The sequence below is a fragment of the Papaver somniferum genome, chromosome 7, assembly GCF_003573695.1.
Source record: "Papaver somniferum cultivar HN1 chromosome 7, ASM357369v1, whole genome shotgun sequence".
Taxonomy (NCBI): domain Eukaryota; kingdom Viridiplantae; phylum Streptophyta; class Magnoliopsida; order Ranunculales; family Papaveraceae; genus Papaver; species Papaver somniferum.
The window spans coordinates 129,034,215-129,054,745 of NC_039364.1; the positions used below are offsets into that span (position 1 = coordinate 129,034,215).

The following is a 20,531-nucleotide window of genomic DNA, read 5'->3' on the forward strand; positions in this document are numbered from 1 at the left end:
AAAGAAGCAGCTCCTTTACCATTTGCTCTATCTTCAGCAAATATTTCAACCAATGCGTCCAAATGAGGAAAAACTTTCCCATACACTCCCTTTATACTTGGATGAGACTGCAAAATCCACAAATTGGGACTTCAAAAAATAAGAACAACAAACTGGACAAAATTAAACTAGAAACTCACAGTTCATAAATGAAACGAAACAAATGCAAAATGAAATTGCGGACTTGCCAGAGGCAGTGTTATTAACGCTAATGCAGAAGCTACACCCATGATATTAGTTGGTGAAGACACAGGTGAACGGTGAGTATCAGTGCAGTAACAGTACAGTTAAAATAAACAGTGCACTGAGTATCAGTTGAGTAACAATTGAGTAACAGTGCAGTAACACAAAGATGTAAAATAGTAGACTTACTACTGCGCATTCAAGCCTTGACTTCCTCAAAGTCCATACACAGAGACCTTATCCCACCACAAGGTCTAGTTATCACCATCAATTGATGCCTATAATGGTCATCGTTACCAAATTCACTAAATATACTTACACTGTTCACACTACATGGTTCATAAGGTAGCTCAATCTCAAACTTCGAATAGTGATTAGAGGAGAAATTAGAGACACAACTAATTAAATAGAAAGGAATATATTAAATAATGGTTTGAAATTACCTTAGCCCATTCATCAAATAAATTCTTCTCACACACAAGCTTATTGTTGACATAATCCCATTCAAAACCACTTCCAGAACTTAGCATTTCGTTAATTGCCATTGAATGCTTCTTCAAAGTCTTTATTCTCGAATCAATGTTGGTAGTACTTAACCCGGAATTGGGTAGTTTCTCAGCTAATTTTTGCTCAATCACTTTCAAATAGCCAGATTTAAATCCTGTATCACTCTTCCACTTTCCATCAAGTGCAAGTTCCGTCAAAACATCAACCAATATGTCATCTTCAGCTTGTACCCAACTCCGATGAGGTGCCATTACTTGCCTGTTTACAACCAAATTATGTCAAGATAATTTCATAAGTAGTTTAACTTCAAATGGAACAAGGAAATGAACCATAGTAACTCACATATTAACAGTGAGATTTCATCATCTGTGATTGTTGTAAAGGCGGAAAACATAGTAGTCATTGCTGCTATCAAACTCACACAGATACTATAAGATAGAGACAAAAATCAACCATTTGCAAAAATAAATCTGAAATGAACCATCCCCCTTACTATACCATTAGAAGATAAGTAATAAACCTTGTTCTTGTAACAGTTCAGTACAAATGAAAGTGATAAAAAATGTAAGCTAATACAGGAAAATGATGAAATCATTTTAACTAAATATGCGCCTACATCTACGTGCAGTCCATCTTTCCCACATTTGATCAGCTAACTCCTTTCTCTGAACATCCCAATAATTCGAGGAATCGACATGTTCGATCATTCGACTTTCTTGAGGAGAAACCAAATTAATTGGTCCATCTTCATATTCATCTTCCGGTAAAAATTCATCCATAGGCATTTCTCTCCTAATAAGGTTATGTATCAAACAACATGCCATGATAAAACGGCAATGTATGTTCACAGGATACCATGAGGGACCCCTAAGTATTGCCCATCTCATTTTTAACAATCCAAAAACTCTTTCAATCACATTCCTAGCCCTACAATGTTTCATATTGAACAATTCTTCAGCTGTCCTGGGTTCTAAACGATCTTGCCCCCATTCCTTCAAATGATAACGTTGACCTCTAAAGGGAGCAAGAAATCCTCCACTATTTGGATAACCGGCATCAACAAGGTAATAGTAACCTAAACAAGTAAGCATGTAAACAACCATCACTATCTTAATAAAAAACATGAAAAACACTCGCTAATCCGCAGATTCAAGTTATAATACTCTAACAAACTTACCATGTGGAACTTTTAAGCCATTTTTTTTGTAAATGGCTTCCCTAAGAACATGAGAATCAGCAGCTGATCCTTCCCATCCATGATATACATATATAACCTCCAAGTCTTGAGAGCATACACCTAAGACATTGGTAGCAATTGCGCTTTTCCTTGTACGATATCTAGGCTTGTTTGCTGTTGCAACGTGGACACTAATATGTGTTCCATCTAATGCCCCTAGGCAGTTCTAAAGGTAAACAAGGTGATGTTAATAGTTCATTAGTGATACGAAAAACCAAGTGTTAATATTCATGACATATAAGGTTAAAAAGGTTATAATATTTCATTTGAGAAAATCTCATACCTTAAAGCAGTTCCATCTCTGGTCAACAGAACTTGTAGAGACTGCTACCGGTTCTTTTAACAACTCTCCTTGAAGCCTAATAACTCCTTTCAACACCGTGTTCACATGTCTACTAATCGTATCTCCTGATCGCTTGAATTGAAAACCCACAACTCTATTCTTATGGTGATGCGCAATTACATATAAAAATATCGCCACCATTTCTTCGACATCACAATTCCTATTATCTTCTAGTCCACTAACAGTGCGCAACTTATGACAAAGAATTCTAAAAGTGCGTCTATCAAGACGAAGTTGGGATTTACATTTGGTGTCACTTTTGTATACCAAATCTTCCATCACCCACAATCGTACTATAGTTAATTCAAAACGATCATTAGCTCTTAACACACTGCTTTGATGACGCAAGACATATGAATAGAAATAAATGTAAAATAAAGTTACAACATCCATCGTTGTTCGGATATTGTCTGTCATCATTTCAAGTTTCCTTTTTTTTGTCAAGACTAGAGGTGCCATACTGGAAGTGGGTCTGAATTTGAAAAGGATAAGAACAAAATGGTCAACCATACATGACTATACAGACACGGATGATAAAACAGTAAACAATCATACAGCCACAGGGTGACTCAATATAGGTCTCAAGTCAAATATCAAAAGTTTTTCAGGAAAAAAAAAGCATAATCTAAGTTAGTTTTTCATTGTCAAAAAAACACAACACAATCAAGGGATAGTTAAAAGATGATTTCATGGATTATATCATAAACCCAACATACACATGCATAAGCTAATTTTATCATAAAACTAAAAAATTACCGAAATCAATTTAAATGAAATTGGTGAACGAATTATACCTTGAAAGTTCTTATTAGTTGAATCAAAGGGAAACGCTGATAATACTGTAGTTGATTGATTCGGGAAAAGAAGAAATAGGTACTGTTGAAAATGAAAGTTAGAGTTCTTGTGGAAGAAATTATTGTTCCTGAGTTGATGACCGATTATCACAAAGCCGCAAATCCAATTGAGATGATAATTGGTCTTTTAATCAATCATTCCTGCAACAAACTGAAAAGAAATCAAAACCCTAACAAAACGAGCAGTTAAAAAAAATGAAATTACATACAGATAGAGAAGAAAGAAAATACGAGAAGTTAAAACCCTAACCTAATCATCGTATTTCTCCATCTCTCATTCTTCAGTGGTTTCTTTCTTCTTCTCTCTCGATCTCTTCTTCTCTCTCGATCTCAAACGAAATGGTTAGAAATGAAAAATGAAAACCAGATTCAGATTTTGTTTTCAGAGGGACAGATTCGTAATTTTCGCTCAATTCCCTTTGTTTTTTACAGAATCAAATTCCTTTCCACCCACCCACCAATGCAATAGAATAGAGCCCATAGGAGGGAATTGGATTCCTTAGAAATCCAATTCTAAATTTTTTTGGGCTGTTCGGTTCTGGGGAATTGGGCCTATTCCCTTGGAATCCAATTACTGGGCTCCCAATTACCCGAAACGAACACGCTATAAATTTAAAACATACTTTAGGCCACACTTTTTTTTACAATTCCATGGAAACGGATTTTTGACCAAACGATGGAATCCCGTTATTTCCATGGAATTAACTCCTACGGTCCTACCAAATACAACCTAATAGTACTGGTATCAGCCCCATGTAAATCATGTATTTTATGAGGTTCTGCTTCTACCCTCTCATGTATTCTCGGGAAAAAAAAATAAAAAAAATTTGTTCAGCAGCCCCTTAGAAGCTTGATACCCCTTATCATCATTAAGCCCGATCCCTTTTTCCTTCCCCAGTTGATAGTGCTCGAGTCTTTTTCCTGAACCAAATATATCCCCAAACTTTCTCTTGTTCCGTTTTTCTCTATCATACACATTCAGGCATCACATTTGTGCTCCCTCCCTCCCTCTTTCTCTCTCTCTCTAAAATTCGTCCATCGCCTGCCAACTTCAAATCTGACCGGCACCGGTACTCTCTCTCTCTCTCTCTGTCTCTGGTTTATCATATTTGGATTTAGGTTTTCTTTTTATTTCGGATCTAGTAAAATTTCATTCAAATCTATGAACATAAAACATTCATGATCTGTATCTATTTGATGTTTGTGCAGAGAAGTATCCATTAGATCTGGTGAGATAGAATGGCTATGGTGGATGAACCACTGTATCCAATTGCAGTTTTGATAGATGAGTTAAAAAATGAAGACATTCAACTACGTTTGAACTCCATCCGTAGACTTTCTACAATAGCAAGAGCTCTCGGTGAAGATAGAACAAGAAAGGAATTAATTCCATTTCTTAGTGAAAACAATGATGATGATGATGAAGTACTTCTTGCAATGGCTGAAGAATTAGGTGTTTTTATACCTTATGTTGGAGGAGTTGAATATGCTCATGTTTTGCTACCTCCTTTAGAGACTCTTTGTACTGTTGAAGAGACATGTGTTAGAGACAAAGCTGTTGAGTCTTTATGTAGAATTGGAGCTCAAATGAAGGAGAGTGATTTAGTTGATTGGTTTACTCCTTTAGTCAAGGTTACATTTCTCTTTGCCTTTTTTGATATTCATTTTTATACGTGATTGCTCTTTTTCTTGTCTTGCTATAATTAATTTCATTTATCATGTCTTTTTTCTCTTCTTTCAGAGACTGGCAGGCGGGGAGTGGTTTACAGCTCGAGTTTCTTCGTGCGGCTTGTTTCCCATTGCTTACCCTAGTGCTCCAGAAATGTTGAAGACAGAGCTCAGGTCTATATACGGCCAGTTGTGTCAAGATGACATGCCAATGGTCAGGAGATCCGCTGCGTCCAACTTGGGAAAATTTGCTGCAACAGTTGAACAAACTCATTTGAAAAGTGATATCATGTCAATATTTGACGATTTGACACAGGATGGTATGGAAATCTCTTCACACTTGTTATTTTTTGGAAATACTGTTACCCGCAAATCTTGATGTACTGCAACTGGTCAATGTTGACATTGTTCTTTTGACAAGGCTTGATCCAATTCCGGTGTCTTATGTTAGTTTCAATCAGTACTATTAAAAGAATAGCTCTAAAATTACCAATTATGCATTAAATTCTCTTATTACAGATCAAGATTCTGTTCGACTATTGGCTGTCGAGGGTTGCGCAGCACTTGGAAAACTTTTGGAACCTCAAGACTGTGTGGTTCACATCCTCCCAGTTATTGTTAATTTTTCACAGGTATGCTTGTGATTTTTATCTATCACTCGTGGATTATTTATTCCTTTTTCTGTTTAGGCTTCTTCTAATGGATAGCATTGGCTCTTCTGCATGACGCCTTGATAATCGTGATTTTTGGTTTTATATTTCTTAAGTTTATGATTGTATATTGATCTGCTTCTTCGTTACGAGGGAAACTTCTATGCATTGAGAACATTATCACTGTTAAAAAGAATACTTAAATTGCAACCCCTCTTGTTCTGCCTCAGCTGTAATGATTTTACTTAGGGTCAAATACTGAGTATCAACTATTATCAAGGTTAAAGGGCACTCCACTTTCTAGGTTTTGCCATGTATACTTGGACACCATGTGAGACACTTCGAACACTACACGGGTTACTTGCATTTCTGGTGTGCATGTCAGATGCTGTGTTCTTTGAGCTTACTGATAATTATGTCTGAACGCGAAATATAAACATAAGTTAAGTATTGCATATTTATGCGTATTTTATATTGGATATTATCTATATTTTAAGAAAATCAACTATAACCAAATAACAGAGCAATTTAATTACTGAGAGCAAATGTGTATGTGTATAGCCAAGTCCCTGGTTAGCTATGGTTCTTCGTGTCCGCGACGTATACAGGCACCCATGTCTTTGTTGCATAGAATATGAAATGGGTTCTTATTTGGAAGTTCATTTATCTCTGTTTTTTGTGATCCAGCATTCGAAAAGAAGTGTGTCAACTTGCACAATTTGATATGTGAGCGAAATCTGATTTTATTTACAACCTGGTCCTAGTGAGAGACTTAGGAAGAGGTATTGCAAGAGCTGTATGACCAATTAAGATGAACTGGTGAAATTACTCATTGAAATCCATATTTACCTTTGTGTGTATCCGAGAATGATTCTGGTGTGGTGTGAAGCCCACTAATAGAGTTTCTATTGCCAACCGAGGTTGAGAATCTTTTCTATTTAGGATTTGATCAGAACTTCTTTTTCAACAATATAGTTTTTGGCACTTGACCAATAGCTTGTAACTCCTGACCTTCAGATATACATCAACTTGAACTTTGTTTACTTTTTTTTTTTTTTTTTTTTTTTAACAGGATAAGTCTTGGCGTGTCCGCTATATGGTTGCCAATCAATTATATGAGCTTTGTGAAGCTGTTGGGCCAGAACCTACCAAGTAAATCCCTCTGTCTAGTGAATTCCGTGGCTTAAATTTACTTAACTATAATCTGGATGGTTTTGGACTAACACTTGTTTATGTGTCTAATATCTCTGTGAATGTTATCATCGATGGCAATTGCAAAATCTGAAGAACGGATTTGGTTCCAGCGTATGTTCGGCTACTTCGGGATAATGAGGCTGAAGTACGAATAGCAGCTGCTGGAAAAGTGACAAAATTTTGCCGAATCTTGAATCCACAACTTGCAATTCAGCATATTCTTCCTTGTGTAAAGGTACATATTCTTGTGACACACAATTCTTTTTCTGTTTTTAATGCTTAGTTGTTCTTACTGCTTACCAGTGATTCACTGCTCCCCTGCTAACTAAGTCATGTTACTCTACGTAGGAATTGTCATCAGATTCTTCCCAACATGTTCGCTCTGCTTTGGCTTCTGTGATTATGGGAATGGCACCAGTATTAGGAAAGGTGAGAATGTAAAAAAATCAACATTGAAGTACTTGTCCTTTTGTCTAATAAATATAATGATAATAAGCCCACCAGTCATTCATTTATAAGTTTAACTCATCCTTCTCCGAGGTTTCGCATAATAAATACATCTCATTCTGTTTTTTTTGTTTGTCAAACAACTGTACTATTGTTGGAAAATACAGTAACATATATTGTTTGTTGTATTTTTTCATGTGCTTGGTATTTTGTTACTAAAATATCTTCAGATTTGCTTTTTCTGGCGCTGGTTGCGGTCCTTGTGATGATAGTCAATTTCCCTAGGTTTTCCCTTCTATTCGAGAATGTCATTTGTTGCTGATTATTAGAATATCTTAAACCATGATTACTCTTCAGTTAATGTTTCAATCTCCTTAATTATCGATAATGCATAATTCTCAAATTAACTCACATCAACTGTTAAACACGAGTGTTTGTGACTGGTGCAGGATGCTACAATTGAGCAGCTACTTCCAATTTTTCTTTCTCTCCTAAAGGACGAATTCCCTGACGTCCGCCTCAACATAATTAGCAAGCTTGATCAAGTCAATCAGGTGGGGTGTTTTGAAATCTCATTTTAACTCCATTTTTGGGTGTTTGGAGTCTCTAAATTTTTTTTTTTTGGTGCCATAATTTTATCTTGTTTTTTAGGTACTGTTTTTCTTTGCAGTTCTTCCACGTCTGGTGGTTTTTGTTGCTTTACTTTGGTGTCTGTTATTCTTGTGGAGTTTCATATGTTTTGATTTCTTCATTAAGAACAATTAGGGAGAATGGCTTCAATGCTGATTGGGTTTTAGATAGTCTATTCCTAGTTTATGCTCTTTTCGGCAATTCAGGAGTTTTGCTGTGCTGTCCTTTCAGGTGATTGGAATTGATCTATTGTCCCAGTCGTTGTTACCAGCCATTGTTGAGCTAGCAGAGGATAGACACTGGAGAGTTCGTCTCGCCATAATAGAGTATATCCCCTTATTGGCAAGTCAATTGGGTGTTGGATTCTTTGATGATAAACTTGGTGCGCTTTGCATGCAGTGGTTAGAAGATAAGGTTCGTCAACTGGTCTATTGCGTGCAAAACTATACAAGATACATAAATAATTTTTTTTTTTTTTTTGTTTTAAGATCTTTTGCGTTTTATTTGTTATTCTCTTGTATTGTTCTAACTTCTAACCTTTGGGAATGATTCTTATATTTTACTTAACTTTTTCTGGGGATCAACTTATAGACCCCGTTGTACAATATCATGTTAGTATTCCTTATCATTTTTTAAATGCAGGTATATTCAATTCGTGATGCGGCTGCAAATAACTTAAAACGCCTCGCTGAGGAATTTGGTCCAGATTGGGCAATGCAACACATTATTCCACAGGTTGGTTGCGAGTTTGTTGTGTTTCTAACTCTATTCTTGCCGTCAATTATGTCACTCAGAGACTGTCTTCAGAAAGTGTTTTTCTTACTAGCGTGTGGATAAATGAGCTGAGATATACTTTGACAGGTTTTGGAGATGATAAAAAACCCACATTATCTATACCGTATGACAATTATACATGCAATATCACTACTTGCTCCAGTCATGGGCTCAGAAATTACATGCTCAAAACTTTTGCCGTTGATTGTGGATGCCTCAAAGGATAGGTAAATGAAATAAGGTTTTTACCAATTTCTTAATTTTGTTGTGCGTTATAATATTTTCGCGAACAAAATGAACAACTACGATTTACTTATTACCTATTACTTGTTCAATGCTTTTTTCCTTTCAGGGTACCCAACATCAAATTCAATGTAGCTAAGGTGTTGCAGTCACTGATTCCCATAGTTGATCAATCCGTGAGTGTTGCTAACTATAAGCATTTTCTGATTGTTCATCTCTACCTATATTATCCTACAGCAAGTCGGTCTTTTAGAGAACAAAGAATATATCTGTTGTTTATCTGATGATGGTTGATGATCACGTGTCTCAGGTGGTGGAGCAGACAATTCGTCCATGTTTGGTTGAGCTGAGTGAGGACCCAGATGTGGATGTCAGATTTTTTGCTAGCCAAGCACTTCAATCAAGCGACCAAGTCATGATGTCAAGTTAGGAGATATTTCCTCCTAATTTAGGATTTTTGTTTTTGATCTGAATTTTCAAGATTGTATTGTGTTATACTCTGCTGTTACAGCCTGGGCTAACAGGAATTCTGTTTGTTACAGCTTATTTTTACCCCCACTCACTCCCCCCCTGTACTTTCAACTGATTTGGGTCCATTTGTATCTATATGTTTAGTGGTAGAGATGTTTTAGCTGGATCTTTCCACGCCTACAAATAATTATTCTTATGAGTTATGACCCTGGAAAATACTCCCCAATTGGGGAATTTTTTTTGACGGGGGCGTTTTGTGATGGGTGCACGAGGGATGAATGATATGTCGACACATGTCTTTCATGTTAATTGGTTTCAATAAACTCTGTTTCCAAAAATACAAACACTAATTAACATAATCATTAGTGTATTTTTGGAAACAGAATTTAACATGAAAGACAGTGTCACTATATTATTTGTCCCTCGTGCACTCATCAAAAAAACACCCCATCAAAATATTTCTCCCCGTTGGGATAAACCCAAACTAATTGGGGTATACAGAAATTTGTGGACTTAAAAGTAAGGCCGAGGAGTCTCACAAATGGGAAAATTACAAAATTATCCTTGATAAATTTTAATTAAAAGTAATCCAGTGCCAATATCAGTTTCATTTCGTCTTCTCCTACTTCCTTTACCATAACGACCTTTCCTTTGTTTTTGAACAATTAATTTGTATTCATCGTCGATTAACCTTTATTAACATACTGATATTGATGATGAGGATAATGATCGGATTCATGATGGTAGAGATGATAAAGAAGATGAAGTCCTTGAAAAAGATAATGAAGAAAATGAAGTTCTTGAAGAAGGTAATGGTCCAGAAAAAAGGGGTTCAGGTTGAACAAATAGCAGAAGGTTCTACGGCACAGAAGGACAAGAAACCTAATAAACCTATTGATTGCCACATGCCGCTCTCTCACATGAAGAAGATTGAAAAGTCAGGTGACCCACTCCTTGGGTAACCCGAAGATGGTGGACATGTGCTATTCGGATACAAAAACTCGTTCGAATCTACTCTACAGTGGTAATGCTGAGACTCTATGTTTGTGATGAAGGCTGCTTATAGAAGCAAGTAGCTGAATCTAAAGATGTTGAGGAACACATACAATGGCAACACTGATTTTTTGAAAATGAAGGAAGTGGGGAAGAAGTGTGGGTCAGGGCAACTACGACCACTTATTCGCTATACATCCTAGCCAACTGTGTCTTCCTCGATAGTGCCCGAAACAAGGTCGATGGAAAGTATCTCCAACTATTACATCCCATAGATGAGGTGCATAACTTTTCATGGGGTACTGTGGTGATTGGTCACTTAAATAGAGAGTTGACAAAGGTTCAAGGGCATTTTTTTTATCGATCAACAGTGGGAATTGAACCTGCAACCTATAGGTTGGGATTCCAACCCCTGACCAACTGGGCTAATGCCAATTGGATAAAAGTTAAATAAAAAAGAGTACCGGATTGTTAATGCGGATCTAAGTCTATTCAAGGTAATTCAATTGACTTTGTCATTTATATTTGCCGGATTGTGTAGTTAGTGTTTTATATGATGAATTCTTTCCATACCGTATGTTGTCATAGATTTGGATATATGAGCACTTTCCGTCGTTAGTGAAGGCCAATTCCAACATCGAAATCAAGGATGACTTTCCGAATGACCAACCCAGAGGACGCAAATACAAATTCACCGGTTGTCATGAGAAGCCTATGCCTCAAAAGCTGATCAACATGCGAGTTGCATTAGACAACATGACTGCGGACGAGATAATCTTCGGTCCATATCGGGTAGAGAAAAGACCACATACTTGTAAGGTTGGATTAAGTGGCATTTTGCAACGGTCCCTTGTTTTTACCCTAAGGATTTTCAATGTACGATCCTTCTAAGATAATATATGCGACAACTTAGTTATGTTCAAGAAGAACCCAATCCCGGTGATGAACCATTCTTTAAAGTGGAAAGGGAGGAGTGTAGCACGTCCCAAAGAACTATTGAGGTAGTTTACTCTCCAAAGACAGACTTCTCAATGGGACGAGAGGCGTTATCGTAGAGTTGATGTGAGCCTTTTGGAAATTGTGGCCGACGGTTATGAAGCTCATGAAAGTTACATGGTGTGGTGATCTCACGTTGCTCATCCTCGTATAATTCGGGAAGAAAATTTTCAATCGGCTTTCGGAAGAAGAAGAACACCGTGAAAGACCCAACACCGAGTTTTAAGAATTTTATAAGTACCGTGTCTCTCTTATTGTTTTGAGATTCATGTAGATTACTGAATAAATTTATCGATCGTTTATTGTTTAGCTAAAAATAAAAGGAAAATTTAAAGACCCTTGTGAAGATAATGTGTTGCGCGAGAGATAAAGGAGATCTTCTGTCAGTTGAAGAACAAGCTAAGCACATTGACTTTGTTAGCAATGTTGATAATGAACATGCCACCGAAATATTCCATCGAGCAAGTCTTGAACTGAAGAGGCCCCGTAGTCGTGGAGGTCCCAAGGAAGCTACTAAAGTGATGTTGTTAAACGAGGTCGGGGTCGAGGTCGTGATGGTGGTCATAGTCTTGGTAGTGAATGAGAAGATGTTGTGTTGTACTTTTTAGATAATTATATTAAGGTTCTTTATGTTTGGACAAAAGTTTATTTATGTTTGGACAACATATCTTTATGTTTGCTTGTAATCAAAACATCTATTTTGTTTTATTTCTAGTTGTTGTATGTGGTTTGCTTAGTTAAATTATGTTAATACTTTTGTTGTTTCAAGAGCAAAGTGGTTTAGGTGCAGATTGACGACCATGACAATACAATTTGTGTAGCTACCTGTGTCGTCAAAGTATTAAGAATACGAACCTGACGATCCTGGATTAGTCATCATGTTATGAAAACTTAGATCTTGATGACCAAAGTTTCTTAAACTTGAATCTTTCCTGAATGAAAACATCCTATAGGTCGTCAAGGTGTTAACATTACGAGCATGGCAACCAATCTGTAGTCGTCATTTTGTAAAATAACTATCATGCCGATCATTGATAGATGAATATCAGTTTTTCCTGTAAGAAAATATGATTTTAGTCTTCGTGATAACAAAATTACTACCTTGACGAATTTTCGATAGTCGTCATTTTATGAAACTTTAACAATGACGACCAACGTTGCTTAAATTTGACTTTTTACTGGATGAAAACATCCTATTAGTTGGTATGATGTTAATATTACGATCATGACGATTGATACTAGTTGCCATTTTAAAGAAAAGTAAACCATGTCGAAGTATTCAAAATTCAAAATTTCGCAAGTACAACTCCATTGATTCACTCTCCCAACGGCTAGTTCTTGGCACCATCCTATGATATACTTGTTTTCTCCACCAAACTACATACACCGAGTTTTCATATACTCTACAAAGATCATTTTATCATCTAATTTTTCTAACTCACTTCATACCTCTACATACAAGCATGACATCATTTAACTCAAGTGAACATTTCATCATAATCAAAACATGGTACAATGAAACAAGGTGCGAAGATTTCCAAGCCGGAAGGGTTGAACCCGAAACCTTTTGAGATGAGGATATATATATCCAATATGTGCGAGATTATGGATATTCAAAGAGAAGATATCTGCAACAAATTAATGATAGGTACCAAGTTATCCAAAACGGCATAGTTGATTTTATAGCTATCCAACAATGGATCTTTTATCACACCCATTTAAGCTTGTCGATCCCACAATACTATTAACGTATTTTAGAGTTTCTTTTACATAAGTCAAGTAGTTTGTGTTAGAGCATTGCTCGGTCGAACTCGCAAGCGTTGCTATCTCAAGTTTGTTGTCAAATTTAGTTGATCAAAAATATATCTTGATTTCTAGTCTACTTATAGCTATGTCTCGGATTATGATAGAAGTATATATATAGTTGAGCATTAGATTTCACGACGTTCACCATTTAAAGAAGAAGATCTACTGAAGACTTTGGAGGAACTTCGAAGACAAAAGTGAAAAGGCGAGGGTACCCAAATATACTTCAAGCTAAAACTTTTCCTACCTATAAGTCCTTTCTCCGAAAGTGATTGTATGTGGACTGAGTCATACAATACAACTAGTCGGTTCACACTTCGTGTGATTGTCTATGGATACTAGATCGAGACAATACAACAACGAAGTATGTTACTTGATAAAAAAGGTTCGGACTTAACCAAACACAATAGTATTCACTTATCAAGTAAATAGGAATTAACGTTTGTGTAATTTACTTTAATTATAATAAAACAATTATAATGCGGAAATATAAAGTAAATGACACAACAAGATTTTGTTAACGAGGAAACCGCAAATGCAGAAAAACCCTAGGACCTTGTCCAGAATTGAATACTCTCAGGATTAAGCCGCTACACAAAATTACACCTAACTTCGTATAGTTGAGACCAAGCAACTAAACCTATAGTTCATCTAGTTCCGTATGTATTCCCACGCCTCCGACCTTAGTCACGTACTTGGAACAATTCCTTTGGTTCGTATTCCAAATAGTAAAGGAACAACAAATCTGTTTGGTATCAACTCTATTCAACCAAGTGATATGATTCGGGCAAAGGCTCTTCTGTTTACCTTAACATAAACTCCTTCGTCAGGTTCTTAGATCTATCTTATATTCAATTACCGAAGTAATCGTTTAAGATTAAGCCAACAACACGGTTAATCCAAAGAATTGTGTTGATGCCGATCTACTCAATTAATCAATCCAATCTATCACAAAGATAAACCGATTATTAATTGGATCCTCCTTTACCAAAACAAGTATTGTGCACACCAAAGATTGTGAACCCACAAATCAGAAATCTTCAATATCTTCTTCGTCTTCAAATCTTCTTAGATCTTCAATAATAATCTGCACACAATCACTTGAATCTCTTGTGATCAATCACGCACAGAACGAAGTCTGTTAACAATGGATTATCACAAGATCGTCTTTAGAACTAACAACAGTCTAAAGATCCCTGTCGAAACTCTGAACTAGTTTGAGTGAATCTTATATCAGAAGAGAAGATTCTCAAGCATAAACAAACTAGGTTAAATCAAAGTTCAACCTCCGTTACTCAATCAAATCAATGAAAACAAAAGATAAACCGCAATTATCTAGTTTCCCACCAACGGTACACTCTAGAGCTTCTCAATCCCAAAGAAGAATTTAGACTGAGCGGCCATAAGAGCTTTCGCCAAATTAGGTTACTCTCCTCTCCGAATAGGCAGCTACACCAGTAACAACACAACAAAGAGGAAGTTTGTTGTTACGAAGGATTAGTTTGCTAGAAAGGAAAACTTCAAGTATTTATAGACAAGGAAGTTTGGACACCAAGGAATTTCCAAAACCGAAAATATTCTCAAGATATTCATTAAAGCACAAATTCGGTTTTCATAATTCCTGGAAATGCCCTGTCCAAAAATAATGATCGAAATCTCTCGGGAAATCTCTAATTAGTAAATGCACATTACTAACTCTTATTTCCCTACAAAATGAAATTAAATACCTTAATTAAAAGATTCTTAACTTATTTATGTTTCGATCCTGGGATTCTCTTCCCTTAGCTATTAAGGAATAACTTTGAACAATTAAAGAAATAAACATTCATAGCACGTGTTCAAAGTATGTCGACATCCTTACTTTGTAAGTTCTCTTTCACACTTACAACCTTGAAACCGGTTTATCCACACTTCCAAACAAGTTTAGAATTGGTTCATCTGACTTTTAAGAACTATGCGATTGATCAAATAACATTCAATCACAATCATGGGTTTATCGGTTCTACCAAAACAAGTTTTGGTTCTACCTTCCATGTGAGTACTGTGCATAGTCACACTAGCTTTCCAAAATTCGGTTGACTAGGTACTAGGATCGATTCCCCACATATATATGGTATCTAACTTATATGTGTTGCACATGTCCATAGGATCGGTTCCCCTTTGCCTAAAAACGTGTTGCACATGTTCATAGGATCAGTTTCCCTTTCTGCTATAAACCTTGATGCACCTCATACAAGGATCGGTTCCCCTTTGTGATGTACTGCACCTCTTACTAGGATCGGTTCCCCTTTCCGTCAGACATAAAATCACAAACCCGATCATACCATCTCAGGTGATTACTTAAGATCGGTTTCACTAATAAAAGTATACCAATACATAAGTCAGGCCTTTGTGAATAGTTCTACCAAGAACACAACAAGTCGTGAACGGTTGTACTCAATCACACATATTGGTTGTTCATAAGATATGCAATGAATAACAAAACCAATAACGCCTGGCAATTTCCTTTTCGGTTCACAAACAAGTTTATGAACTTACTTCCTTAGAACACATGTAAAACATTGTTCCCTAGGATGAAATCCTCACCTCATACCCATACATAATCATAATAGCATTCAAATGATTATGCGATGTCTTATCTACAAAGTTTAATGGTTAAGCAATAAAACTCGCATTGTATTCCTTAATACTATGTCTATCTAGAGTTCAAATATGCTTCGCAGTTTTGTTTTCTATATGCACGACTTGAAAGATACGTTAGGGAATGAAACAGTTCAAGTCAAATATCACTAACCTCAAGTGGAAGGATGATTGTTGTCGTTGTAGCTCCTTTCTTCTTCACATCTTCAAGACTTCTCAATACTTGTAATGTCTCATATCCTAATACTTTAAAGCTAACCTATACGAAGTTGACTCTAGTACATAATTAAGCGACTCCTAACATGAGTTTTGATTCACTAAAATATGACAACCAAACTTGACATACCAACGCTTGGTGCGTTCAACCGAGCAATGCTCTAACAATCTCCCTCTTTGTTAATTTTAGTGACAAAACTCTTAAATCATATGGATAAAAAAATTACAAGAATTCATTACACGTACGCTTGATTCCCGATTCAATAGCACAGTAAACTGCTTACATTCAATCCTTGAAAATGCAACAACGACATTATAATAACAAAGCTAATACTCCCCCAAGGAAGATAGGTAGATATTCAATCCGTATATCTTTTTTATATCACTTCATATATCATGTTACTTCCCCTTAGTCTGTGCTTTCACTCTTTCGTTTAGATAAAACGTTTAAGCACCAATGTTCTTTTCCTTAGCGATACCAATCAATATAAAATCAATGCCAATATCACTTGTTTACTCCATATATTTCTCCCCCTTTTTGTCACAAAATGACAAAGAAACGAAAAAATAAAGGACAACACGAAAAGAATCTTACAAATCTCAAAAGACTTGCAATCTAGAGTTAGGCACGAGGGTTCCACACACCATGTTCTGGTAACCAATATCAAAAACCAAAACTACAAGTAGTTTTATTTTGATATGTTACCAAGGAAACAATTGTCCGAAACAATTTTTCCATTTTAGTTTAGCAAACCAAAAACAACACCTTAGTCCCTTTGCTAAACCGATTGTACAAAAACAATCGCTTAATTCAATAAGACCAAAATAAAGATAACTCTATTTTTCTCATCAGGTTCTAATTATCCATAAACTTAGACCTTTCAATTTTAAACAAGACAAGTACTAGTTAGTTAACTAGCATTTCTTGTTAAGGCATTCGATTAGACTGGAATAACCGAAACCTCACTTCGATAAGTCTAACTAAGATCAGAATTAACTTAGTTTCTCTTATCCAGAATCGAATTGGACTAAACAACTCATCCCGTACACCTTTTATTTCGTTAAAACATAAATAATTCATACAAACCAACATAAATCAACTTGCATAATTATTCACCTCAACCGGAAGCAATTGAAACAACATAAGCATTAAAACACCGCAATTGCACCGAAATTTTGTAAGCCTAAAGAATTGATACCACACAATAAAGAAACATAACAATAGTTTTTCTTAACCGGAACCAATTGAATCACACACATCCACACACACATCATGGAATAAACATCAATTGAACCGAAATTTTGTTAAGCAAAAGCAATAAATATATATGATATAAACTCAGGCTTTTCTTAAACAGGAAAACAATTAACTAACAAGATTGTTACCTCAAATTTCGCATCCACTTCTCCAATATGATTGCATCTTCTTCCAGGGAGAATTGGTATCGAAATATCATCATGTTGTCATCCTTATGCAAAAACAAAAGAATAACAACAACCAACCTTTACTAGAGAAAGGTTGAAAATCGGTTTTAACAATTGCAAGCAAAAGTTGAAAACCGTTGAAACACATATGCTTTTATGCTAAACCAAAACCGATTCAACATATTGTGACTTTTTCACATATTATTTCTACCAGAACCCCTCATGATTCTTTGATAAAGCCTACCAACATGGGCTAGAACTTAATCCCGCTAAATCAAAAAGTCACCCAAACCACAAGGGTTCATAATATATGAGATAAAATATTAAGGTAGTAAAACCGAAATCAGACATCCCATAAACATACATAGCAATAAGATAAAAGCATTCAAGCACAGGCTATGTAAACCGAAAACTATCACAAGAAAAATTATAAATCAAATAATTTTATTCATAATAGACCAATACAATCAATGAAAGAAATCAAAAATTGATGTCTATTTTTCTCTTGCAACCTAGTCCTTCATATCAGAGCTGAATGAAGGTGGATTACTACTCTTCAGCTTTTGAATTTCTTCAAGTATATAACCTTGTTGCTTGACCAGAATCTCTTGCAGATGAGAAATTTTCGTGAAGGATTCTGCAAGAGCATGTAATTCTGTCTTTGATTGAACACAAAAGTGTGTCAATGCCTCAATACACTGATCTTTCTTCAGAGTATTCTCTCTTTCCTTCTTTTTAAGCCAATCTCCCTTTATGATTTTACTCTTAATATCAAGGGATGATCCAAACTTAGTTTTAAGATGATCTTTCTGATCTAGCATCTTCTCCAGAGAGACCATTTGATCCAGACCCATAGTTTGGACAAGGAATGACCAAATTAGAAGAAGGATCTTTTTATAATTTTTCATACTACCGAAAATATAATATTCCTAAAAATACGAATATATCAAATATCTTCAAATACTAGATATTATTTCCATAATCTACACAAAAGTGCCTTGATTTTTCTTCTTCCTCACTCAAAGAATTGGCACACGTGGTGAGGAGAGAATTCTAATACCGATCAAGTGGCATTAGTATGAGTTTTTCTCTCATTATGGAATTTTGAACAACCAGAGTGTTCTTGATCTAGTATAGTATTAAAAAATCTCCTTTTGTTACTCCGAACTAACGAAGTATCTTGAGATTGACTGGAATTGCATAGGCAACTCTTAGCAATTCTGTTTTTAAGACAATTTTTGCATCTTGTCTTATTTTTCCCTTTACTATTAGGTGATTTAATAACATAGGAAGATATGTCCATTCTTAAAATGGGTAAATCACTAATGGAGGGGGAAGAAATAAGATTGACAACTAATGCAATATTAGTTGTTTTCTCTTTTTCAGAATCGTATGAATCAGAGGTCTCATCTGGAGTTACAGCCAATGCCTTGCTTCCAGTGTATTTCTTAAGATTGGGACAGTCTTTAGCAATATGACCAAACCCTTTACACTTGAAGCACTGCGGCTGATATTCATCATCTTCTTCATGATCCTTTTTGACAGGAACTCGATCATGTGGGCGAGAAGATCGATAAGTATCCTTAACGAATCTCTTATTTCTTTTCTTTAAGAGATCTCGAAACTGTCTAGTAATTAATGACAATGATTGTTCAATTTCATCATCAGACTTTTCTGCAATCTGTTTATCTGAATCATTCATCTGTCTATTCCTTTCCATTGGAGCTTTCAGAATTCTTGCAGCTTTAAAAGCGATTCCTTTACCTTGAATAGACTGTGATTCATGATCAAAGATTTAACTTACCAACGAGTTTGATTCGTGAGAGAGTTGAAAGATCGTTTGCTTCTATGATTGCATGCTTCTTAGAATCGTATCTAGATGGCAACGATCTGAGAATCTTGCATACTATATCCTTTTCAGAAATAGACGTCTTTCCTAACGAGAAAGAAGCATTAATTATCTCAGAGAGTTTAATATGAAACTCTTCAAAAGTGTCGTTGTTATCCATTTGAAGGTTTTCCCAATCGGAAGTGAGAGTTTGAAGTCTAGCTTCTTTCTCAGATGAATTTCCTTCGAATACGATCTGAAGATTATCCCAAGCTTCCTTCGAAGTTTGACATGTTGACACATGATGTTGTAAACCACGACTTACAACATGAATAATAGCATCCAAACCATCTGAATTCTTCTTTGCAAGTGCCTTTTCTTCGTTCGAAAAATCTACTAAGCGTTTAAACTCAGTTTCCGAATTATCTATCTTTGGACGAATATAACCATCAACGACTAATAGCCAAGAATTAAAGTCTCGTGATTGAAGAAAAGATCTCATAGCAGATTTCCACCATAGATAGTTTGTTCCGTCAAATCTTAGCGGTACGTTAATTGAAGTCGATTCATGAGAACTCAAGTTCATTCTTATAGGTTGGATCACACCAAACACAGATTGTTAGATCTTTTCGTGTTTGCCTGCTCTGATACCAATTGAAAAGGCGAGGGTACCCAAATATACCTCAAACTAAAACTTTTCCTACCTATAAGTCCTTTCTACGAAAGTGATTGTTTGTGGACTGAGTCGAGACAATACAACTAATCGGTTCACACTTCGTGTGATCGTCTATGGATACTAGATCGAGAAAATACAACAACGAAGTATGTTACTTGATAAAAAAAGGTTCAGACTTAACCAAACACAATAGGGTTCACTTATCAAGTAAATAGGAATTAACGTTTGTGTAATTAACTTTAATTATAATAAAACAATTATAATGCGGAAATATAAAGTAAATGACACAACAAGATTTTATTAACGAGGAAACCGCAAATGCAGAAAAACCCCGAGACCTTGTCCAGAATTGAATACTCTCAGGATTAAGCCGCTACACAAAATTACACCTAACTTCGTATAGTTGAAACCAAGCAACTAAACCTATAGTTCACCTAGTTCCGCCTGTATTCCCACGCCTCCGACCTTAGTCACGTACTTGGAACAATTTCTTTGGTTCGTATTCCAAACAGTAAAGGAACAACAAATCTGTTTGGTATCAACTCTATTCAACCAAGTGATATGAGTCGGACAAAGGCTCTTCTGTTTATCTTAACATAAACTCCTTCGTCAGGTTCTTAGATCTATCTTATATTCACTTACCAAAGCAATCGTTTAAGATTAAGCCAACAACACTATTAATCCAAAGAATTGTGTTGATGCCGATCTACT

General features: G+C 35.8%; 1 protein-coding gene across 1 annotated transcript; it reads left to right on the forward strand.

Annotated features, from left to right (window-relative positions):
* Positions 1-4,041: 4,041 nt before the first annotated feature.
* On the forward strand, positions 4,042-9,417 carry LOC113298397 (serine/threonine-protein phosphatase 2A 65 kDa regulatory subunit A beta isoform-like). Its single transcript, XM_026547132.1, has 13 exons — positions 4,042-4,233; positions 4,373-4,795; positions 4,905-5,151; positions 5,351-5,463; positions 6,554-6,633; positions 6,769-6,910; positions 7,024-7,104; positions 7,572-7,676; positions 7,984-8,166; positions 8,395-8,487; positions 8,614-8,753; positions 8,879-8,945; positions 9,080-9,417. The coding sequence occupies exons 2-13, from the start codon at positions 4,403-4,405 to the stop codon at positions 9,197-9,199; spliced, it is 1,764 nt and encodes a 587-aa protein (XP_026402917.1). The 5' UTR covers positions 4,042-4,233; positions 4,373-4,402; the 3' UTR covers positions 9,200-9,417.
* Positions 9,418-20,531: the final 11,114 nt, after the last annotated feature.